General features: G+C 40.2%; 1 protein-coding gene across 2 annotated transcripts in view; it reads left to right on the top strand.

Annotated features, from left to right (window-relative positions):
- The window catches only part of Mxi1 (MAX interactor 1, dimerization protein), a 64,479-nt gene that overhangs the window by 36,098 nt on the left and 2,393 nt on the right, over positions 1 to 25,988 (top strand). For both annotated transcript variants that reach the window (XM_048338283.1, XM_048338284.1), the window contains exons 4-5: positions 23,953 to 24,067; positions 24,668 to 24,839. In XM_048338283.1, coding sequence (XP_048194240.1) covers positions 23,953 to 24,067; positions 24,668 to 24,839 — 287 coding nt within the window. The remainder of the gene's footprint in view (positions 1 to 23,952; positions 24,068 to 24,667; positions 24,840 to 25,988) is intronic.

Here is a 25,988-nt window from a genome sequence, read left to right as displayed (position 1 = left end):
AATAATGAAGGTTAATTCCTACCTCATACTACACACAGAAATTGACTCAAAATGAAGCATAGACCTAGATTTAAGAGCTGAACTATAACATTCTTAGAAGAAACTATAAGAGTCTTTCTGACCTTGGGTTATGCAGTGGTTTCTTATATATAACAGCAAAAGCATGTCTAGCAATAGAAGAAAATAGAGACACCTGACTGTCAGAGTTAAAGACATTTGTGGTTCAGTGGTTCAAAGGATATCAAAGAAGGTTAAAAGACAACTTGAAAAGTAGAAGAAAATACTGAATGGAGATTTGTATCCAGGACATGTAAAGAACTCTTACAACTAAATAATAAAAAGGTTGATATCCTAGTCTAAAAATGAAGCTAAGAATTTGAATAGACATTCAAATATTTAATAGCCAATGGGAATGCTCAGTATCAATAGTCATTACAAAAAGGCAAACCAAAAATCTGAGATCCTGCTGAGATGGCTAGATTCTCACTAATGCTGTGGACATCCATTTATCATAGCAGTTACCAGTAATGGGGAGAAAGGTCCTGAAAACTCCACTGACCTTGAAGTCTGGGGCACAAAGACCACTGACGTCATCATTGGCTAATGGCACTGCCCAAATGATTCAACACTTTGCAGTTACTTAAGACATGTAATTAACTATAGATGAGTTTCTAATACATGATGCATCTTAGAACCATATTTTATAATGGAGAGAGGACTATATTTATGTTTGTATGTATATATTTACATATAAAATAAGCTTACAAAAAGGTATAAAGGTTTCTAAGGTCCTCTGATTGGCAGTGAAATTAACAGGGTAAGACCAGATATTGAGAGCATGTAGTAAGTCTCTCAATCTCACTTATAAATTGTTTATATGTGTTATGTCTTAAACAACAAAATTGAGCTGGGAATAATATAGGAAAAGGACATCATTATCCAGTACTCCCAGTTTTCCTGATTAGTCCAATAAAAATGGCTACTTCTCTTTTTTAGTGTAAAGATGAAAAAGTGATGCTTATAATTCACAAAAATAATCCTGGAGATCATTTTATTCTTTGTCTTGAAGAAGATCATTTTTGTGATTTTTTTTTAAGACAGTAGGAGTCCATTACAGCACAGAGCTGTAGAGGATAACTTTCATATAGGATACTAAAGAAGTAACATGTCTTGGACAGAAGATGGTCATTTAGAATTTACTCCTGTCGGGGCTGGGAATATGGCCTAGTGGCAAGAGTGCTTGCCTCATATACATGAGGCCCTGGGTTTGATTCCCCAGCACCACATATACAGAAAATGGCCAGAAGTGGTGCTGTGGCTCAAGTGGCAGAGTGCTAGCCTTGAGCAAAAAAGAAGCCAGGGCCAGTGCTCAGACCCTGAGTTCATGGCCTAGGACTGGCCAAAAAAAAAAAAAAAAAAAGAAGAAGAAGAAGAATTTACTCCTGTCTTGTGCCTCTGGGGATGGAATCCAGGGCTTCATTAGGCCAAGGCTTGGGCTGGGGATATGGCCTAGTGGCAAGAGAGCTTTCCTCGTATACATGATGAGGCCCTGGGTTCAATTCCCCAGCACCACATATACAGAAAACGGCCAGAAATGGCGCTGTGGCTCAAATGGCAGAGTGCTAGCCTTGACAAAGAGAAGCCAGGGACAGTGTTCAGGCCCTTAGTCCAAGCCCTAGGACTGGCCAAAAAAAAAAAAAAAAAACACATTAGGCCAAGGCTTTGCCATTGCCCTGTATCCCCAACCCTTTCTTTATACAATTCTCTTGTAGAGCCAGTTAAGGTTGTAGGTTAACATTGACGAACAATAGGAAAAATAACATTATTTGCCAGAGAAACGTAGAATTGATGTATTTATTTTATATGCAAGTAAATGATTATTTTAATTTCATTCTTATAGGGGTAAGAATGCTGCAAACTGCAGACAAGTGAAAATAGCTGCCAGAGATAGGCACCTGTTAGAGTGAGAATTGCATGTTACATGAGATACAGATGAAGTGATGAGTGGGTTTTGGAGATAAAATGTGTGGTCTAATAGAGAAAGGGTAGCTGGAGTAGTTACACATCTTGAATTTATTGAATTTTTGCCTAGATAGAGTTATCGCTTCTGTAGTAACCTTTGTCAGAACTAGTTCATTAAGATCAAATTTTCTACTCCTTGACCTGGTTAAACATACTGTACTCGGACAATGGCTGACTCAAAGACAAGGACTGCCTGCTATAAACCATATATTTTCAACACTACATCTGCCCAATTCATAAAGTTTAAATCAATTCAACAAATGATGCATGGGAAGAGATGAGTTCATTAAGTCTTTAAAACTAACCCTGAAATTTCACTTGAAATTGTGAATCTGAGATTACATGTAGAAGTAAACAATAATTAAGTATGATGTCGACTAATTGACATGCTATTTGAAGGTTGTAGCAAAAGTACACTGTTTTTGTCCAAAAATTGGAGAGCTCTGGGTCAGTGGAACTGAAACTTCCCTAAGGAAGCATTTCTTACCAAACTATGAATTTATAATTTTAAAAAGTTTAACATATTTCCCTGATATAGTTTAGATGATGCAGTGTACTCATTTATTCTATGTGAAGCTTTGAAGAATGCTTTTATATACAAAGCTGATTATGCCAGTAGTTATGCTGCTCATAATTATATAGCAGAATTATGCTAAATTCTTTTGCTACTTATGGTAAAGTATTAATGCAGTGTAAACACTATGGTAAATACTGAAAATTTAATGCTAATGAAATAGTCACATACCTTTTCTTTTTCTTCTTTTTCTCTTTCTTTTTCTTCATCCCTCCTTTCTTTCACAGTATCAGGTTTGAACTCAGGTCTTCAAACTCTCACTCATGGCTGGTACTCTATCACTTGACTTATACCTTGGTTTCTGGCTTTTTGCTAATTAATTGGAGATAAGTCTGTAGGATTTGTCTGCCTGGGCTGGGTTTGAACCTTGATTCTTTGATCTGCCTCCTGAGTAGCTAGGATTATAGGCATAAGCCACCAGCCTCACTTTTTCTTAAATGACTATAAAGGCATTTCTATTCTAATCACATTCTAGCAGTTGTACCAAGAGAAGGTGTATGTGTGTATGTGTGTGTGAGCATGCGTGTATTTTATATATATGAGTACATATGTATGTAAATCTTTTTATCAGATGAGAGACTTCAGTATCTTACATTTATCTTTTTTAAATGAAGAGATTCAGATTGTTTTACTATTTAACTGTTGTGAGAAAGAGAATTATTGTACTTTTGTTTTCCTACTTATTGAAAGCCCAATAAGATACTAGTGAAGATCTTGAGGTCTAGACAAGGATTTAGTAATGAGAAGAGAATTTTTACATATGGTTACTTGCTAACCATCTCTGAAGACAAATTAAGTCAGCTGTGGGTCAGACATGACATATTGTCTACACACATATCTTCCATATTGGAAAAAGTTGGAACTTAATTTGTAAGTAAATGACTTTCTTGTTTTGTTTTTATTTTGAGGAAAGCCAGTGGAGAAAGACAGATTTTAATACTATACAATGATCAAATTATCAAAAAGGTATCTTGAATCCAACACAGATGGCTTCTTTGGGGATATATAATGCATTAATATGAGAATTATGCCAGAAGTAAAAATAAAAATAATTTTTCTTTTATCTCTACAACGAATAGGCTTAAGATGTTATTTATATAACATCTTGGTGGTCTTGCTTTTCTTGGCTGTAGAAGGAAAAAATCAGCTGGGTGTGGTGGTACATGTCTGTAGTTTCAGCTATCTGGGATGCTGAAGGCAGATTATTATAACATGATACTGTAGTTACAACCCTAAGGTTATATTTTATTTTTAGTGTTGGTCCTAGGGCTTGAACTCAGGGCTTAGGTGATGTCCAGGACTAATGAATACTAAGGATTATATCCCTTTTGCAAAACTATGTACTACTAATTTCTAAGGAGATATGTAGTAAGTTAATCTATAAATACTATTGTATTCTAGCTCTTAGTTCCTCTCTCTTCAGTCCTTCCTTTCCCTTTCTGTCTTTTCTTTTAATCCCTTTCTTCCCTCCCTCCCTTCCTCCCTCTTCCTACTTCCTCCCTCTCCTTCCCTTTTCCCCCCTTTCCCCTCTTTTCCTCCCATTTTCCTACCCTTCTTCCTTTCCTCTCTTCCTTCTCCTCCCCCTCCCCTTCATTCCTATATTTTCTCAAGCTCCTGAAATCCTTTTATTTTTTTTGCCAGAAATCAGAATTCAAACTCAGTACCTGACACTTTCACTCATTGCTTAGCATTTTACCAACTGAACCATGTCTCCAATCTTGAGAGATCCTCTTTTTAATAGTAACTGTATTTTGTTGCTGTGTCTAGTCAGTCACTAGCTCTGGTGATGGCTAGATGAAGTAGTCCATACAAGGAAGGAAAAGCACACTGTTGTCTAAAGCAAAGGACACTTAGCTTATCTCATCTAAACCTTTGTAAACAATCTGAAGAGAAAGTAGCCACAGGTCAGCAAATTGGAATCTTTCCTCCTCATTATTTGGACAATAAAGTAGCTTTCTAATAATATACTCACTGCAACAATAATTTGCCAAGCTCGTTAAAAATTCCAGGACATTTCCATTTATTTTATTTACTTTTTCATTCGCAGTGGCTAAGAATGGCTGGAAATCAGTTTTACTGATTTTACTAGAATTTTTTTTTTTTTTTTTTTTTTTTGCCAGTCATGGGGCTTGAACTTGGGGCCTGAACACTGTCCCTGGGTTCTTTTTGCTCAAAGCTAGCACTCTACCTCTTGAGCCACAGAGCCACTTTAGGCTTTTTCTGTAAATGTGGTACTGAGGAATCGAACCCAGGGCTTCATGCATGTTAGGCAAACACTACCACTAGGCTACATTCCCAGCTCTCGCTAGAAATTTATACTCTAATTATGCTCTCCTTCAGTCTCATGTCCCACATCCATAACACTTACCCTAATGACTATTCAAATCTTTCTTTTTACCCTAACCATTAGTGTAGGACAAATGTTGCTGGTTAATTAAAATCACATTCTGGTCTATACATAGGGCTTGCATTTTTCTAAGGTGTTAGAATTAAGTGCTCTTTAAGATGCCTTCTAAGGACTGAGTTACTGTGCAGTGGTAGAGCACATGGCCTGTATGCTTGAGGTCAGGGGTTTGATCCCTAGCACAGAGAAAAATAATTTGTCTGAAATAATTTCCTTTAATTAAAAAAAATCCTAAAATTTCCAATATCCTAGTCCTACTTTTTATTTTCAATCCTAGTTAGAAGAGTTAAGAGTCATGGTATAAGTGTCAGAACTCATGCCTAGCAAATGAGGCCCCGTGTCCATACCCCAGTAACACACACACACACCCTTGAAAAATCTAGTTTTGATCCAAGGGCTAGGACACATATCTATCTCCTGTTTCCTAGTTGGAGGTATGTCTATAGGTATCCACTTGTGACTTTTCTTATTCTGAGACTATGGCTGTTAAGTTTGAGCTTCTTCATTGGCTGTACTTTTTCATTTGCTAATTTACTCGTTTATTGCAGTGCTAGTGATCATTGAACTCATAACCTTATGCATTCTAGGCTGTCATCTGTATTTGCTACCTCGTTGCTGTATGCTATATCTCACACCTCTTTTGAATTTGTACTCAAGCACAGAGAGAGAGAAGGTGGGAAATCCCAAAAAAGGTTTACAACCAAATTATTAGTAATCTATGCTTTGCTTCAGACAAAAAGAATCATATAAATTTGAATATATTACAGATTTAGGCTGATTTCTAAAGAAGTGAAAAATCAAATTGTAAAATAGTATTCTGGTATCATTTCTTTTATACTGAAAAAATAAAGCAAACTGAGCTCTCCAGTGGCTCATGCCTGTAATCCTAGCTACTCAGGAGGCTGAGATCTGAGAATCTTCATTTGAAGCCAGCCCAGACAGAGACCTGCCAGATTCTTAGCTCCAGCTAGCCAGCAGAAAGCTGGAAGTGGAAGTGTGGCTCAAGTGGTAAGATTGCCAGCTGTGAGCAAAAAAGCCAAGTTGAATGAGAGGCCTGTACACACACACACACACACACACACACACACACACACACACCTACACACCTACACACACACACCTCAAACTCCAAACAACAACAAAAGCAAACCCCTACATATATGTATGCACATGAGTGGGAAAGATAACACGTCAGATGGATAGACTTGCTGGATGTGGAAAGGTGCGGTTGTAATCCCTGGACTCCAGATGTGGAAGCAGGGGGTTGGCAGATCCAGGTAAGCTTGTGCTACCTGGAGAGACCTTGTCTCAAAAACAAACCAAAAAGATATGTACTTGTCAAAACCCAGTGAGGGAAGGACATTCAACTGGAAGCTATCATGTTAATATGTTTCTAGGGTTTTTATAGCAAGAATGCTTGTGAACCCAAAGGGTAAAAAATTTAAATAATAGCTATGGACCGATCCACTCATTTCCATAGATTGATTATAAATAAGAAAGGAATGTTAGAAAATCATACAGTCTACCCTCAAAACTTAAGCCCCTGAACACTATGTGCCCCACCAATCTGCTTAAAGACTAAGGCAGGATGAAAGCCTCGGTTTTCTGATCCTGAGAGGGTTTTATTTTTTTCCACACTATCTTCAGGATACAGCATATTTTTCACAAAGCCTTTCCTGACCATCAAAAGTTAGCTTTCAGCATTCATTAGAGTTACTCTGTCACTCACATGAACTTGAACCCCCACTACTTTATGCTATAGTTTTCCCTCTTCGTAGGTCAGATGTGTTCGTTTTGGATTGTATGCATCTCACAAGGGCATTGGAACTTACTTGTGTTCCTATTGGATGCTGTGCCATCAGTACTCACCTTGACTAACAGGTACTTAGTGAGTTAACAATGAATGCTTTCGTAGCATAAGCTTGCCATGTTAGATTAAGAGGAGTTGGAGGGAAACCCCTTAAATACCAAGCAAGAAACATTGATATGCTCTCCTAATTCTTCTTCTTTTTTTTTTTGTGAAACTTGCCACTTGAAGATAGAAAATATTTTAGGAAGGCATGTAGAGGGGTATTTGCAACCCTGCAAACATCTTTCCTTTCCAAGGAAAATAGTTTTGTTCTCTATTGCTGCTCGGGAGAACATTTTGTCCCCATAGGGTATTCTGGGTAATTTGATCCACATAGCAGATACGTGGTGACTGCGCCTCTGGGGTCGGATGGTGGGGCGGCTCTACAGATGAGGGCACATTTCTTTCTGTGTTAGAATTGGTACCAGAGACCAAGAAACTCGATTGTGAACTCAAGGTTTGCTGCAAGTAGCATAGAAGTTGTGCACAGATCTTTGTTGTTGTTATGAAAACATTTCCTCAGGATGTGTGAAACTTCCATGTGTCTTGCCTTTTGAGAAGTTGTCATCCTGTTCTATCCACGTAGTTCTATAACTTAATGTCTTAACTAAATTCCAGTTTGCTTTTGATTAGTGATTTTTGTCTGCAGTTGTATGAATACTATTTTGCTTCTGATTTTTTTTTGTAGCTCTTTGACATCATTAAAAACTCATAGACCAATTTAAACAACCAGATGGAAATTTCCATCTCAGCTGGAATAGTGTTCTTAGGTGGAGCCTTAGGAAGACTTTTTTTTTTTTTTAAAGCTAATGTTACTTAGCTTTAGGAAAGCGTCATAGGATGCCGTGACTTTCTATAAATGCTGCTAGTCATAGAGATAGTTTCTGAAATGAGCCATTGATGCTTAACAGGTGTGCCTCTGGAGCCATTCTTATGTTACGCAATTTAAAAGCAAGCGCACACGTGTGTGTGTGTATGATTACACATTCTTATGCACATCTTTATGCCTTTACAAAGATAGATCCCTTGGTGTTTTTTTTTAAAGTGAAGAATTTGTCTCATTTAAAAGCTGTGAAATGATTAAAGATGGGTTTGTGTGTGAGCCAGTAGTAGAGCTTGAACTCAGCCTGTATACTTTTCTTTAGCTTTTTTGCTCAAGGATGGCCCCCTGCCACTTGAGCCATACCTCCACTTCCAGCTTTTTGCTGGTTACTTGCAGATAAATCTCATGGTCTTTTCTGCCTGGGTTGGCTCTGACCTGCGATCCTCACATCTCAAGACTCCTGAGTAGCTAAGGATTATAAGCATGAGCCACCAATACCCAGCTTGAAGATGAGTTTATTAAGTACGAAATTTCCATCTGAAGACTTCATATACTTATTATAAATTATTGTTTATATACTATCATTCAAAAATTCTTATTGTGGGGCTGGGGATATAGCCTAGTGGCAAGAGTGCCTGCCTCGGATACACGAGGCCCTAGGTTCGATTCCCCAGCACCACATATACAGAAAACGGCCAGAAGCGGCGCTGTGGCTCAAGTGGCAGAGTGCTAGCCTTGAGCGGGAAGAAGCCAGGGACAGTGCTCAGGCCCTGAGTCCAAGGCCCAGGACTGGCCAAAAAAAAAAAAAAAAATTCTTATTGTTTTTAGAATCAGCCATAATAAAATAATATTTATAAAATGATGATCAACAACAATACTTAGTAATACTTGCATGGAATAGAAAAATGGTTTTTTAAACACTGCTTCAGTTTTAAAATAATCTTTTTATGGAACTGGAAGTATGGCTCAAGTAGTAAGAGTGCCAGCCTTGAGGAAAAAAGCTAAGAGATAGCACCCAGGCCCTGAGTTGAAGGACTAGCACACCCATAAAAAATACAGTAAGTTTTTTTTCCCAATGGTGATCCTTTAATGGAGAAGCTTTTGAAAATGACAAGACCTGCTTTCTCTTTCTGTATTTAAATTTGACTATGAAAAGCTGGAATGCAAACATCTGCTTGAGTCTGGCACCTTCGCCTTGCAGTATAAACTCATCTAGTCTAGTGAGAATCCATCAAGTTTCTGAGCATTTGTTTTAGACAGAGGTAGTACTGGGCTTTGAACTTATGGCCTTGAGCTTCATCCAGCTTGCTTGCTTAGTTTATACCCTACCACTTGAACCATGCCTCTAGCTTTGCTTCCTTTTTTTTCTTTCTCTCTCTCTTTCTCTCCCTCCCTTCCTCCCTCCCCCCCCCTTTTTTTGGCCAGTCCTGGGGCTTAAACAGTGTGCCTAGGCACTGTCCCTGAGCTCCTTTTGCACAAAGCTAGCACTCTTACCATTTGAGCAATAATAGTGCCACATCTGGCTTTTTCTGTATAAAATATTGAAGAGTCTTAGATTTTCCTGCCTGGGATGGCTTCAAACCATAATCCTCAGATCTCAGCCTCCTGAGTAGCTAGGGTTACAGGCATGAGCCACCCGGCTGGCTTCTTCTCAACATTTCTGATAAACTTAGAGAACTTGAGTAGGGAGAGGGTGGCTACTACTTCAGCTCCAACAGTGGTGAGAAACAATAGTTAAGATCATTCATCTTTTAGTAGCAGTTTTATTACTCCTATTTTGGCCTCTCTCTAGAGCACTTTCCTCTCCGCTTACCCTTTGCTCTTTTGGGTAAGGTAACTAGGAAATACTGAGAATTTGATGTAGCTACTTCCTTGGTCACTTGATCTTGAAGCAATATATATATATATATTTTTTTTGTTTGTTGTAAGGCTTGAACTCAGGACCTGAGCGCTGTCCCTGAACTCTTTTTGCTCAAGTCTAGTGCTCTACCATTTTGAGGCCACATCACTACTTCTGTTTTTTTTTTGAGTAGTTACTTGGAGAAAAGAGTTTCATTGAGACTTTTCTGCCTGGGCTGGTTTTGAACCTCAGTCCTTAGATTTCAGCCTCTTGAGTCTTGATCGTGAAAATTTAGGGATTGTTTTGAACTTCCTTTGAATACTCAGTATAGAATGACTAGTAATAAATCATTGTCAAGTATGTTATGTGAATATCTCTTTAAATCTCTGTCCTATGTATCATTAACCCCAAGATCATGTGTTTTTGTTGTTTTTTTTTTTAATTCAAAATCTTTGGGTGGTCATAAGAGTTCATTTGAAGTGGCTTAGTTCCTGGCACTGACAAAGAACTCCTAAAGATAATTACAGATCAACTGACAAGCACTTATTAGGCATTGGACTGTGCGCTAGTTACTGGGGATAAGACAAGCCCCTGCTCTTGAGGATTTATTATCTGACTAGATAGAGACAAAAGATATTATTTTGAAAGTGTGTAATTAGCGCTGAGTGTGTGTCAGGTGGGGGCTGAGGTAAACTGGTAGCTGGAGCTAGCCCGGATGGAAGCGAGTGTGAGCAGCTTAGTCATGAATGATTATTTCTGTGTTATGAATCTTTTTCCCTAGGAGTTTGCCAAAATTGCCATGCTTACAGTATGTTTGTTTGAAAGAGCTTCCAGGAAGAAATGCTGTATTTGAATCCTTCTTGCTCATTTAATCATGGAAGTATAGTTGGCCACTTATTCTGGGATTAAAGTGAACTTATAGTTATTCAGCAAGCATAAAATGTATTGGGGCCTAAAAGTACACCTAGAGAATGTGTTTCAGCCTTTTCACTCTCTTGATTTATTGTTGGCCTTCCTACTATGTCTCTAGGACACCTAAACAGCATTCATTGCCTTTTCGTGTGTGTGCGCCAATTGCCAGGGCTTGAACTCAGGACCTGGTGTTGTCTTTGACCTTTTTTGCCTAAGGCTAGCATTCTACTACTTGAGCCACAGTTATACCTTCAGCTTTTTGTTGGACCTTTGTACTTATTTGGGGGGGGGGGAGTGGCAGTCCTGGGCCTTGAACTCAGGGCCTGAGCACTGTCTCTGGCTTCTTTTTGCTCAAGGCTAGCACTCTGCCACTTGAGCCACAGTGCCACTTCTGGCTGTTTTCTATATATGTGGTGCTGAGGAATCGAACCCAGGGCTTCATGTATACGAGGCGAGCACTCTTGCCAGCCCTTTGTTGCACCTTTGGAGATGAGTGTTGTGGACTTTCTTGCCCAGGCTGGCTTTGAACTGTGATCTTCAGATCTTAAGTTTTCTGAGTATCTACGATTACCAGTGTGAGCAGTATTCCCATTTTTAATAGCTGTTGACCCTATGAAGAGGTGTCTGCAGTGGCTCTCCCATTATTTTTAGAGGTTGTGTTGCCGTAGGCCCAAGAGTCTAAGTGAACACAACCAAAAACCTCACCTAGGACCAAGGAGTCTGCTAATAGCTCAGGGGGGAAAAAGTCTTAGCTCACCAGAATTGCCTAAATGCCATTCTATTTTGGATCACTGTTGAAGATGTTCATTTTATTTCTAGTAGGCTATTTATAATGAAGAGCCTTGTCATTTAAATTTCTTTTTTCAACACAAGGCTGTCTCTTTTGTTAATCTAAAAGGTATAGTTGACAGGTGAATTTATGCTATTCCAAACAGTATCTTTTTTTCACAGAAAAATACTTTTCCCTTTGTGCTGATCCTGGGGCTTGAGTTCAAGGCTTGGGTGCTGTCCCTGAGCTTTTTTGCTCAAGGATAGGGTTTTGCTACTTGAGCCACATCTCCACTCCCTGCTTTTGGATGGTCAGTTGAAGCTAAATATCACAGACTTCCGTGCCCTGACTGGCTTCAAACAGCAGTTCTCACCTCTCAGCCTGCTGAGTAGCTAGGATTTAGAGGCATGAGCCACTGAGCAACTGCAGCCTGGCTTTCTAGTGCTTTTATCCTGAAGTAGTTAGAGCAAAGATGACTTGTTAAAATTATCTAAAATTAAAAGAAAAGATAGGAACTTTCAAATCTAGAAAGGCAGTGACAAAATTGGAATTGGATAGTTGGAAAATTAAGAAAAAGTACACTTAGATTTCTTCACTAAAACCATACTGGCTAAAATTCAGGAAACTCGAAAGAGAAATTTTCATACTTTAAAAAAAAGGTAGCAATTGTGGAGGTCTGCCGCCATAGTTTTCCATGTAGTTTTCCATGAGCCATCCCCTGGTATCACTAACAAACATCGTGCTCTGTCATTTTGATCATTGATGTGACCAGTTGTGGCATTTTTTCCCCCTCTAGGACTGTTATATCTGTATCTTTTAAAATTCTGATCCACTCCAGCTTGATTGACAGTTATTCCTATACAGAACAGCTTGTATTTAGCAAATCTGTAAAAGAGAGAGTCCAGTCTCTTCTAAATAAGGTTCTTTTTCAATTAGAAATTTCATCTTTGTAGTGTAAACATAACACAACTTAGACAGAGCTGAATGATTTTACAGGGCTGCTATTTTTGTCCTGGAGAAAGTTTTTTCCTAAGGAGAGTTTGGTGACACGGCTCTCTGGGCCATCTTGAAAGCAGCTGGTGTTTCTTGCCTCATGTGTTAGTCACATGGGAGGGAGCATGGCTCTGCCAACTTTCAAAGTTTAAGAAATACTGGTGTTTTCAGAAGGAACTACTAAATAAATATTGGGTCTTAGCTCGGGCACTGGTGATGCCTGCCTGTAGTTTAGCTACTTAGGATGCTGAGATCTCAGAACTGTTTGTAGTTTGAAATCAGGCCTGGCAGGAAAATCCATGAGACTCTTACCTCCAATAAACTACTCAGAAAAGGCCAGAAGTGGCACTGTGGCTCAATTGGTAGAGTACTAGCCTTGAGCAAAAGAAGCTCAAGGACAGATCTCAGGCCCTGAGTTACACACAGACACACACACACACACACACACACACACACACACACACACACAGCCTTGTTTTCACCATTTGAAAAGATTCTCCATATAGTTTTTGTTCTGTGAGGTAAAAGAAAGACCTTGCTGAGCTTGCAGGATGCTTGGAGTCTGTCACCCCACAGTATCTGAAGGAAATGTAGTTAAATTTGACAAAGTTAATCGCCAAGCTCTACTCTCTTCTTCAGTTTTCTTCTTCTTCTTTTTTGTCTTTATTCTCTTGTTGGAAGTTATTTAGATGAGAACCACAACACTGCTGTAAGGAATAGCTAGGGCCATGTTAATACAATTGAACACGGTCCCTTGGCCTACCTCTTTTTTCCAAATCCATGAAGCTACCTTCACTTTTGAGGTTGCTCTTCTGAGCAACTAATGGAATCCAAGTGTATAGTTATCATTTATTTTCCAGTTAACAAATAAATGAAAACAAAACATGTGAAGCTGTCCTTGAACAGTAAACTGTAATAGTGTTGAGCTGAGACTGGAATCGTCAAAAAAAAAATAAAAATAACAAATAACAAAAAACCCTGAACTTTGGTACCTTTTATTTCTGAGCATTTCAAGAGATTCAGGCTAAGATTTAGACAAATATAAATAGAAGCAAATCACAGGCTCTAATCCTGTGATCCAGTGATAACCTGAATCCATTCTTTCACTAGGTAAAATGTTATCTTTCAGTCTGGATGCTGGTGGTTCTTACCTCTAATCCTAGCTTCTCAGAAGGCTAAGATCGGAGGATCTGAGCACAAAGCCAGCCAAGTCAGGAAAGTTCATGACACTCTTATGACCAGCTAACCAATGAAAAGCTGGAAGTACCTGGCTTGAGCTATATAGCACAAGTAGTAGAGCACTAACTAGCCTTGAGCAAAAAGCTCAGGGATAGTGCCCAGGCCCTGAGTTCAAGCCCCAAGACTGGTGCAATAAATGAATATATAAATATGTAAATTAACAAATAAATTTGAAGCTAAAGTAAGTAAAAGTAAACTTATTAGGACATTATTGTAATAGTTTTTAGCCCATTGAACACCTTTCCTTTCTGAGAAGGGTTTTAAACAGTACAGTAGTTCTTACATTGTGCTCATCACATCCTACTTGCCTGAAAATGTTCATGTGACAGTGCCCAAGGGCTACCAAAGGATTGAGCTGCCCAGCTGCTGTTAGGCTGGGCTGCCCCCAGCGGTGACTCAAAGACGCCCCTTCACTTGGGCCCTAGTGACCAGAAAAGAAATAAACTGGTAAGGTATCCTGGAAGAGAGCACCCAGAACACTGAACTTAGAAATCAAAATAAGCTCAAACACCAATTCTCTGTCATTATCAGGAACTATTAAACTAAGTTCTGTGAATTTTATTTTTCTGGAGTTCCAAATGGCCAATACAAATGTGTCAGCGTTTATTAAGCAGAACAAAACAAAACACATGAACCAACAATCGCTCTTTGTTTTCTTTCTCCTGCTCCACATATCATCCCCTTCACCACTCCAAAACAAATTCATCAAGAAACCCTACATTTTGATTTGGGGAAAGTTGTGCTAACATGAGACTTGAAAGGATAATCTTTTGCTGGTTTGGCAGAATTGGCAGATGTCTAGCAATGTGTCAGACCTTTCTGCTGCTTCCCACTGAGTCATTCAGCTTTCCATCTCGCAGTGCAAAGCTTCTAAGGATCCATTAATTCTGAGACCCCAGTACTCACGTTCCAGTTAGGAAAGATGTCTTTTCTCCTAAACGATCAGATCATATCTGATGAGTGGGACCATGTGTTAAAGACACACTTGACTGTTTTCATTTTATGCTTCTAAACGAACAGTTCCCAAAGTAATAATAATAAATACATAACTGAACAGTTCCATTGCAAAGTATTCTTCCAGCAGGCTGTTTGTGCAATGTAAGTCTGCCATTTTATTGGAGATCTGTAACTATTTCTTCATTTCCATCATCCTGGATAATAATTTGATGTAATAAAATAACTGCACTGGGAGCTACTTAAACTTCTGTAGAACAGACTTGTTTCTTACATGCAGTGTCTCCTAATTAAACTGGGGGCCTTGTTTTACAGCGCATTGTTGCTGTGTCTGATATCTGACTGGCCAGCATGTAGGAAGTTTGTTTTGGTTTCAAAATGTACTTTACCCCATGGTGGCTGGCAGGGTACAATGCTATTGACATCACTGGGTTTCAAATAGAAAATTAACAAGTAGCTACTGTTGTGGTTGCAGATTGCCTCCCCCGTCTCTGAGAGAATGCTTTTTCCTTTGGACAGCAATACTTCTCAGCCCCCTGGTACCATTAAATTGGCCAGTGAGGGCTGCCAGGAGAGAGATGAACACCAACAAAAGGCTAAACAGTAGACAGGGTTCGAAGGCAAGATTTCTTTAAAGATCTGTTTCCAAACTGATGTGAAAGATAAATAATTTAACAAAAATTTCTCTCCCACCCTCAGCTATGTTTTGATGGTCGTCCCGGTTCAAAGCCCGCAATCTCCCGAGAGGGGTTGCCTTTCTCTCCACCCAAGGCCCTGGAGAGGTGCCAAAAGAAAATAAGCTATTTTGTATTTAGAACAAATTGCCACTGTTTTCTCCAGTGATGTGGCCCTATTTTCCCAGACTTTGAAACTTGGAATACAGAAAGTTCTTGTGTGATAGAAGAAGAAATATGTTGAATGAATGAATGACTAATCCAGTTTGTTTTGGTTTGGGGGGAAAAAAAACAACCCTATTATCAGATATGTGGGGGATAAGTGTATAGAAATTAAACCTTTGTAGAATGGGCGTAAAATTGTACAGCCTCTTTTGAGGCATGTTGGAAGTACCCTGTAGGAGCTCCAGTGAAGATCATGTGCCTTGATTATTTTTTTAAGCCGGCCGAAGTGTGAAGACTTGTGCTTGAGGGTGAGTTTGGTAGTGCATACCTGTAATCCCAACGCTTTGGAAGTGGTGGCAGAAGAGCTCAAGTGCCAGGCCAGCCTGGACTATATAAAATAATACTCTTATCTGGAAAAAAGAGAAAGGAAGAGAAGTGAAGTTTTCCTTAGAGATGAATACAAATCAAAATAATTGTCTTCTGCACTGTAATCTTTAACTGACCAGCAGTCCAGGGTCTTGTAAACCTGTGCAAACACTAGCTTCTCATTTAAAGATGAGCTAAAAGTTCCTTCATGTCTCTTCTTTGCATTGTAGAGATTTTAGGTTTCCCATTCATACTGTGTTTTCTTAGCTATTTCTTTCCTATTTTCTGATTGTCTTCCTGGCATTGTACTTGATATTGGAACCACTACTTGAACAACAGTTGGAACAGAGGCCAAATTGGAATTTAGGTCAGATGTCTCACTTTTTAGGGGGTATATTGATAAGGTCATAGAGTTGACACTGATGACAGAAAACTGGATTTAACAAAAAACTCGCAATTTCATTTAACATTGTTGTCCTGGTCTCTATAAATACTTTGCTAAAGGCATTCTGTTGTAATGCTATCTTCTTCTTCTTTTTTTTTTTTTTCTTTTTTTGGGTCAGTCTTGGGGCTTGAACTCTGGGCCTGGGCATTATCTCTGAGTTCTTCAGCTCAAGGAGAGTGCTCTATCACTTGAGCCATAGTGCCACTTGAACCACAGTGCCATCCAGTTTTCCGGTGGTTATTAATTGGAGATAAGAGTCTCACAGACTGCCTGGGCTGGCTTTGAACCGCGATCCTCAGATCCCAGCCTCCTGAGTAGCTAGGATTATAGGCGTGAGCCATCAGTGATTGGCATAATGCTATAATTCTTAAGCCCTCTGCTTTACATTTAGAAGAAATGTGAATTATAATCAGGACTTAGGTTGAAGACTGCCCCTTGCTCTCTTTGGTAGGGTGTACCTTACTATTCATTGGCGACCTCAGCACCACCCAAGATAGCATAGGTGTTTCAAGTTCTGGCATTTGTGAGCTGACCTTGGTTTTACTGCATGTACACCCAGGATTGTTTGTTGCCTCACCTTTGGTTAGTTAAGAGTGTTCCACAAACATCCACTGGAAACTGTTCTATCTTTGCTCTGTACTGTGTACCAACCATTCATTTAATATTAATATTGAAAACGTGGAAATGATTTAAAGTGTATATTTGATCTCAATTAAAATACAATATGGTTAATATAAAAGTCAAATGTTAATTACCTGAAGAAGGGCTATGAAAAGAAAGGTCTCGGGCTGGGAATATGGCCTAGTGGCAAGAGTGCTTGCCTCATATACATGAAGCCCTGGGTTCGATTCCTCAGCACCATATATATAAAAAAAGCAAGAAGTGGCGCTGTGGCTCAAGAGTGCTAGCCTTGAGCAGAAAGAAGCCAGGGACAGTGCTCAGTCCCTGAGTCCAAGACCCACGACTGGCAAAAGAAAAGAAAGGTCTCGAGGAAGAAATTGTAGTTTGGCTGTGGACTGAATTTCTTTTCCCTCTCCCACTGGCCTCCCTTACACCCCCTCATCTCTGCTGCTCTGTTCCTTCTTTCTTTTCTAAATATTTGCAATATAATCTCAGCCATGAGCCAGAAACGTTCTGAAGTCCAAAACCCTACTAGTGATTTGTAGCCGTTTAACGCTGGCAGTTGGAACATAGATTTCTGGAGGTCCCCAGATGTGGTATGAAATAATACAAAGTTTACTTCAAGTTTAAATTTAAAAGTGTACTTGTGTTATGTGTGCTTGTTCTCACATGAAAGTATTTTCTCCCAAGTGTTTTGAGAAAATGACGCCTTTTGAGAGAGGGATCATATTTTACATTATGGCTTCAAAAGCCAGTGGCTCAGTGTTGAGTACCCTAGGGGAACATTGCCTATCCTTGGAACTGCCTAGATTTTATCAAGAGAATGTGCTTTTCTTTATTATTTTATTTCATTTTTAAAGTTTTAGCAGGAATTTTAGTAAGACAAGGGCCAAGTAAGAAGTAGAGAAGGAAGAGAAACATTATCTGTTCCCACATAGGAAATAGGAATTTAAAAAAAAAAAAAACAGGCAAAATTCCCAGGAGTGAGAAAGATGGCTGAAGTGGTTCAAGGTCAGCCCAGACAAAGCATGAGAGACCCCTCCTCCCCCATCTCAGTTGCTAAGTAAGGCCTAGAGGATCTTCATCTGAGGCCAGCCCAGTGCAGAAACACAATACCCTGCCTGAAAAAGAACTGAAGCAATAAAAGGACCGAGGTGGTGCAAGTGCGCAGGTGTCTGCCTCGTGTTCGAGGCGCTGAGATGAAGCCCCAGGCATATACGTAACAGCCTTCCAAGAAGCACCTGTATCACAACTGATTTGCATTCTTATTTGTATACAGATCTTCCTGAGGTTGACACTGTAAGTGTAACATATCATCATGTAGTATATGTAATATGGTATAGTTTGCAACTTCATTGGAAACTTGGTGATATTCCTGTTTGCTTACTCTACAAGATACCTATTAAGAAGACCATTAAGTGAAAATAGATTCTCTTTGAAAAGTGAGAAGAGGTCCCAACTATTCTACTTTTATTTCTGTTGTCATGGAGTCCCATGGCTGCCACAGTCAAGTCAGGCGCAGGAGATAGATGCCACTTGCTAACTTACTACGTGGGAATTAATAGTCTGTTTATTTTCTGTGAAGTAGATAATGTGTAAGTTGTAGATGAGGCATATAATTATCAAGTGTTATTATAAGGAGTAGCTTGCTGGCCTCCTTACTTTATAAACAGCATAAACTGAATAGAATATGACTGTATGATGTATCTTCTGGGTAGATAAAAGTTCAGGAGCAGAAGTGTGCTTAGCTCATCTGCATCCACTTTTAATATGTTCATGTTCATGCAGGTAGCCCGGCAGATGGTGTATGTTTGTGTGTGTGTGCCTTAGAGAGTCTCAACATAGTACATTTTAGAGGAAGTTGGTGTAGATAGTGAAGGAGAACCAGTAAGCTGCTGTTGAACGGGAGTGAGTATGTGTGTGTGCGAGAGAGAGAGAGAAAGAGGGTTTCAGAAATCTGGCTGCAAGCCATTGCAGCTTTGAAGAATGTAGCTCATAAAGGACTCACAGCCCATTGCGTAACTTTCAGCAGAGAAGAAAATGCAAGCACTGTCCCTATCATTTGACTTGTTTTCCATTTTGATTTAGTTCCTTGGCAAAGTCTTGCTATCCTGTAGTGGAGGAATGAAAGACAAGCAAGTTCCATTAAAGGACTTGGGCCTCCAGCAGCCCCCGCCTGTGGATGGTTTGTGGGTCCTGGCAGGGTTAGATTTCTTATTGTTGGGCTGGGGATTAGTGTTTCCAGAGAGGACTTGAAAAACACCAGCAATGAAAAACATGGTCGTAAGATACTTGCAACTTTTTTCTGAAAGGGAATATGTTTCCTCGCTTCCTACAATAATCGACGTAACTGCGCTTTAGAATACCCCCATTTTGTAACAGAATCATTTCCCATCATATTCCATGATTTGGCAGTTTCGCAGTAAAGTTTACAGACTTTGAATTCAAAAGCAACACTGGTTCCTCCAGGGAAAATGGTCTCCATCAACCAAAATAAAAGCCAAACACATGCTAATTGTTCTTTTTTTCTCCGTAAGGGTTTTGCCTGTTTTGAGAGTATGGGCAATTTTGATAGGATCTTTCTTTCTAACAGGTGGTTAGGAATTGCCTTGTCCTCCCAGTAAGCTCCTTTAAATCTCATTTTATTTTATTTTATTTATTTATTTATTTTTTTTTGCCAGTCCTGGGCCTTGGACTTAGGGCCTGAGTACTGTCCCTGGCTTCTTCCCGCTCAAGGCTAGCACTCTGCCAGAGTACTGTCCCTGGCTTCTTCCCGCTCAAGGCTAGCACTCTGCCACTTGAGCCACAGCGCCGCTTCTGGCCGTTTTCTGTATATGTGGTGCTGGGGAATCGAACCTAGGGCCTCGTGTATCCGAGGCAGGCACTCTTGCCACTAGGCTATATCCCCAGCCCTTTAAATCTCATTTTAAAGCAGACTTCCCAGTGCCGTTGGACATAGAAGCACATCGCAGTCTCTCCATTCTTCCGTCCTGTCCCCTCTCAGCAAGGAGGCTGGGGTTCTCTCCCAGCTTGCCTAGCTGCAGTGTCTGACCCTGACTCTGCCTTGCCATCCCCCATGCTAAATCAGGAAAGATTCAGTTGTCTAGTTTCTGTGGAGTTTCCCCTGTGTTTAGGGAGTATGCATGTGAAATAAGATACGTAAAAGTTAACTAGTAGTCTAAACTAGACCATATTCCATCAGCTCTAGTTCCATAGTGAATAAGGATTGTAAAAGCAAGCCAAGCTTCTTCTTTCCTTTCCCAGAGTCTTAGAGCCCCTTGGTTTGGCAACTCCTTACAGGTGGTGCTCGAGCCACCAATCATGAGAGAGTGAAGGCCAGAAAAAGAAAAGAGCAGATGGCATCCAACATACACCTTTCTAGGTCACTGGTGGCTGAGCATGCAATCTGGTTACCACGAGGAGCCTATGGGGGAAAGGGGAGGGAGCGGCGGCTCAGTGGGGGAGGAATTTGCCATTCATCCCTTGTTCAAGGAATTGACATACACCAAAAGGAAGTACACACATACATCAAGGAGAACGTGACCTAATGCTCTCCAGTTGATAGTCACGGGATACCCCTTGCTGGTGGAGGATGCGTTTCCCTGTGTCGTGTGGAATCACGTGTGGAAACGGTATTCACGGGAGGGACCTCTGACAGATGTGGTTCCAGCTTGTCTAGCTGCTGTCCTTCAACGGCCAAGGGCCCTCTATTATTCTCCTCTCCAAATATCTGCTTATGAGTAAGAGCAAAAGTGGAGGTGATCACCTTTAGCTCCCATAGTACATCTCTTCCCACAGGAGAGCCCGCCCTCCCCCAACCTGCCCTTCCTACGACTGTCCATGTTGCCATGCTTTGCTGAGAAAACATGTAGAATGGCATCACTGGCCTTTGTGAGACAAGATGTCCCAGACAAGGTGTCTCACAGATGATTTATAATTACTTGACTGAAGAAATGTCTAGTAGTAGCTAAAAAAAAAAAAAAATAGAGGGACTTCTGCCTTACCTGTTCATTTAAACATTAAACCTCACCTCAACTCTCTTGGCCTGGCTAGTTCCTTATTTATTACTTAATAAATATACGTGATTTATTGGCAATCTCCAGGTGTTTCTTGGTGATACCCGGGCTGTTAAACATAGTTGATATTTCCTTATAGAATGCCAGTTCCACTGTTGGCTCTTGAATGAAATCTTGAATTTAGTCTTAGGTTTATAAATTTTATATTGTTAATCTTAGATTTATATTTGGTTTCATTCTATAAATTGGTCTTTTTCATCTTCTTTCAGTTACCTGGGAATCGTTGATTCTTTGTAGACAGATTCAGTATCCTTCAATCCAAAGTGAATTGCAACTTCTTTTGCAAGTCTACTAACTATCTCTGTGTTTATTCAGATTCCCTCATCCTTGATATCTGCGTGACTCATTTCAGTATGGACAGCCTGAAAGAAAAGAGAAGCCTTTGTTCTGCAGTCTGGATTCTAACCTTGTTATTTTACTTATTCTTAGTTTTTGAGACAGTGCTTCCTATAGAGTAGGATTCTCACACATCCCACCATGCCCAGCTTAGTGACTGCTTTTTTTTACTTGGGCTGGTCTTGAACTACCATCCTCTGGAACCGGGTTGTGTCACCCCATGCCAGGCCAAAGTGTTTAAAAGAGAGAACAAGACATTTGATGGTAGGGGTTTTTCGTTTTCACTTTGTAGTCTGTTTGTTGTTTCTTATTGCTGAGGTTCCAGCTTCGGGCCTTCTGTGTGTTAGGCAAGCGTGGTATACCACGGAGTACATTGATAGTCTGACATCATTTTCAGTGTAGACTCTAGTCTCATAAAACAGAACAGCAACTCACTCTTTTTGTTCTCCATGTGGAATTATAGTAAGGATTCAAGTTCCTTCAAACTAAAATGTAAGAGATAATTCTGTGATTTGTACCAAATTTCTGGAGTTAAGTAACTTGGACAACATTCTTACAACAACATGTTCCTTGTGAATTTTACTAGTTGCTTTGTTAGCATTTGTAGGAGACTCAATTCAGAATGGAGTCTCTGGGTATTGGCAGGAGAGCCACCCTCCAGTTATTAGCCTGTCAGTGCAGTTGTCAGGCGGCATGATAGTCATCCTAAGGAAGGATAAGATTTTTCTGTTTTTGTTTTTGGCCTGTTACAGCTCCGGTGGCATTTCCTATCTAAGATATTTCAGGCAGCATAGCAGAGGAGTAGTGTGACTTTAAAATTGCTAAATATCATTAATGGGCAATCCACTGATGCACTTTTTAGAGAAAATGAAGACATTTGTTTGGGCCACAAGTATGGCAGGTTTCAGCCTGAAGCCAAGCATTAGACCTGAGGTGATAGCCCAGTAGTCCTATTTTTAGAGTGGCGGTTCTCATAGACCCTGACTGTAACTGGACTGTGGGTGTTACAAGAAGGAGGACCGTTCATCAGGCAAACCTCTGGCCTTCCTGCTCTGAGTCGTCCTTGCTTATCACCTTCTCCTGCCCTCTTTCAACTTGCTAGCATTTGAAATTTTCACTTGGCCTTTTTTTCTTATGTATTAACACAAGGAAAGCATAGTTCAGTGAGTGAGTTCTTAAAACCATAAAATGGTTTTGTCCTCTTTGGGAAGAAAATGGAGAATGTGTTTGCTCCTGAAGCAGTGAAGAGAGTTGCTAAAAATTTCATTATGGATGTTTAGGGAGTAAGGGTACATGACAGACACACTTATGTACTCTTTCTTCACATACTCTGTTTAACTGATGGATGGTGCTATGCCTTATGAAACACAGAACCAAAGATGGCATCTAGTATTGCTTTCGGGGGAAAGTATGCGCCAGAACTCTCCATTCCCATGCTCATGGCTCCTGGTTCAGGGAAGGTGAATCCATGAAGCCCTCTGCTACAGTGTCTGGGAAATATGTCTCCCAACGTTTACACAATACGTACAGGGGGACCAGAGAATGTAATAATGTTTGGTCAATAGTGTCATCTCTTCTCCTTGTGTAGAAAAGTAGAAGCTAGTCATGAGAGAGAAGAATCAAAATTAAGCTGATGAACTGATACACTTAGATGGAGAGAATTTTATGGACTGTTTTTTCAGTGGCTAGACCTAACTGCCTAACCACTTAGATGTTTTAACCACCATATATGTATGTTGTTGTTGTTGGTGGTGGTGGTGGTTATGTGGCTTGAACTCAGGGCCTGGGCACTGTCCCTGAACTTTTTTGCTTAAGGCTAACCCTCTACCACTTTGAATCACAGCACCACTTCCAGTTTTCCGGTGGTTAATTGGAAATAAGTCTCATGAACTTAACTTCCTGGGATGGCTTTGAATCATGGTCCTCAGATCTCAGCTTCCTGAGTAGCCAGCATGACAGGTGTGAGCCTCAGCACCTGGCCCATGGTCATATATTTTAGTCTAACCTTGACATAGTAAGTCACATCATTCTGTTGTTTCTGCTCCATTGGATCATATCAAATTGCCCTTTTTATAATGAGAAATGGTTGTGGATCGGGAAGTTCATGCAGCTCAACCTAATAGGTATATATAATACAGAGACATAGGAGGGAGAGAGAGAGAGAGTGTGTGTGTGTGTGAAAGAGAGAGACTGAGAGAAGGACAAGGAAGAGAAGAGACAGTGAGGGAGGGAGAAAGGAAAGGAAGAAGGGGAGAAGAAACAAAAACTTGAGAATTTTATACCTCCCTGGAGTATCATAGATGAAACTTCTCTAGTTTGTGGTTTTAGGCACTCAAAATTAATTACAATTGCGCTTGCACACGTGTGTGTGTGTGTTGTGTATACTAGTCTTGGGGTCTAAACTCAAGGCCTGGGCAATGTCCTTGAGCCTTTTTGCCCAAGGCCAGCACTCTACCTCTTGTCTTGACCCACAGCTCCATTTATGGATTTTTGCTGGTTAATCAGAGATAAGCATCTAATGGACTTTTCTGCCTAATCTGGCTTCAAACCACGATCCTCAGATCTTAGCCTCCTAAGCACCTAGGATTACAGGTGTGAGTCCTTGCCACCTAGCTCCAGTATGTTTTTATATGTGCATATTAATACATTGAGAGTGGTGTATGGGATAGATTAAAAAAAATAAACCATCCCCCAACAAGATTACTATTGGGCTATATCACTGGTATCTACAGAGTACAGCAGAAATGCAGGTACCCCTATACTTGTAGATACTTTGAAGAATTAGAGGTGTAACATGACTGTAGGGTAAATTACTGAAAACTCTTGTCTTTACCCTAGTAGAAAAGTCTGGACCATGCTGAGTTTTTTCTTTTCCTTTTTGTCTTCTTAGACGAGCTCACCTGCGCCTATGTTTAGAACGCTTAAAAGTTCTGATTCCATTAGGACCAGACTGCACCAGGCACACAACACTTGGTTTGCTCAACAAAGCCAAAGCACACATCAAGGTGAGAATGTCTACTGTTCGCATTGGCATATGCTTCTCAGGACCCAGGTTTAATTATTAGCAACGATTCCTATTTACATACACCAGCTAGCTTACCATGCCGTCTTTAATAATTGACCTCAAGAAGAATCTTTCTAAAAACTGGCCAGCTAATATGGGAGTAACAGAACCTGACTGTTGGGACACTGGCATTCTGAAAGAGCTGAGAACACTACTAGGAAAATAACAATTCCCTCACTGGTGCCCAGAAGGAAGGCGGTTACGCCCCCTGGTGGACATACCTTTATTTGGCTGTGTGCCTCAGTATTTTTCCATCAAACGTCACACTGCTGAAGGTTTTTCCCTCTGGAGATTCCTTTACAGACCTTTAGAAATCCGGTTTTCTCAAGTAATATGGCATTCATGAACAATAAAGGAAACTACTTTTGATATTTAAAATGTAAGTTCTTTACATATGTTTTTATACACACACACACACACACACACACACACGTCCATTCATGTTTCTCTGCCAAAGACCCCTTTTTTAAGATGTTATGTACAAGTAAGTTTTAATGTTTGTGTTGGCCGACACACAAGTGTAAATATTCCGTCATTTTAGAAACTTGAAGAAGCTGAAAGGAAGAGCCAGCACCAGCTTGAGAACTTGGAGCGAGAACAGAGATTTTTAAAGCGGAGACTGGAACAGCTGCAGGGTCCTCAAGAGATGGAGCGAATACGAATGGACAGCATTGGGTCGACTATTTCTTCAGATCGTTCTGATTCAGAGCGAGGTAGGCGGCGTGCCTCTTTTCCAATGAAGGGCTGAGCCTCTCTCTATCTGGATTTAGGGAGGGTAGATTACCTGTTTAGCCAGCATAACACTCTGGGTTTCATTTATTTTGATGTGGGGGATAAAACTTGGGGCCTCACAAGTGCCAGGCAAGCACGGCTCTAAAATAAACTAAACCCCAGCACATTCCAGGTTTTGTTTTTGCTAGTTCTGGGGCTTGAACTCAGGGCCTGGGCACTGTCTCTGAGCTTCTTAGTGCCCCTCTGGCCTTTTCTGTTTATTTGGTACTAAGGAATCGAACTGAGGGCTTCGTGCATGCCAAGCAAGTGGTCTACCACGTAGCCACATTCAGCCCTCATTACGGGTTTTATGGATCACAGCATTGCCTAGTAGTGACTTGATGAACTTGCAGAATTTGGGCTTTATTTTTCTATTTTGAGAGTTTTCTATAAAAATTTTTGAGTTATCTACCCTCCCTCCAGCTGAAACCAAGGAATGAACACTGATAGAATACTAATAAGTAGTCTTTTGATTATGTGTTCAAATTCCACTGCCGGTGTCTGGTCCCCCAGAACACTAGAATTATTTTGCATACTGCTGGCCAATCGTTTATTCAGTACTACTTGAGTGGAGGAATTTTTTGTTTTTTGTTTTGCGTGTTTTCAAATCATTAGACTGAAGGTATACATTTGGGGCAAGAAGTATACCACGGAGTGTCAGAAAGATACGCTGATGTTATGTCTTATTTACTAGTAATAGGGATTTTTGTCTCCATTTCTCTTGCACCTATCCTACAACATTTGTCTCTGGCAGAATCAAAAAGCAAAATCAACCAAAAGAGAAGTTTTATTTTCTATTCATCTGTAGCTCCTGCCACCTCAGTGGTCGAGTGGCAGGAGTTTTGCCTGACGTGCAGGAGACTCGAGCTCAATTTCTAGCACAGAAAAAAAAAATAGGGGGAAGGTTTCAAGCTATATTTAATGCAAATATATTTGAGTGGCTTATTTTAATTACTGAACAGTGAAGAATCTTAAGCCAGATACCTGTGGCTCAGGCCTATAATCCTAGCTACCCAGGAGGCTGAAATCTGAGGGTTGAGGTCCAAATCCAGACCAGGAAGCCAAGTTCATGACACTCTCACCTCCAATTA

Source organism: Perognathus longimembris, chromosome 2, assembly GCF_023159225.1.
Source record: "Perognathus longimembris pacificus isolate PPM17 chromosome 2, ASM2315922v1, whole genome shotgun sequence".
Taxonomy (NCBI): Eukaryota; Metazoa; Chordata; class Mammalia; order Rodentia; family Heteromyidae; genus Perognathus; species Perognathus longimembris.
This window is presented reverse-complemented; position numbering and strand designations above follow the sequence as displayed.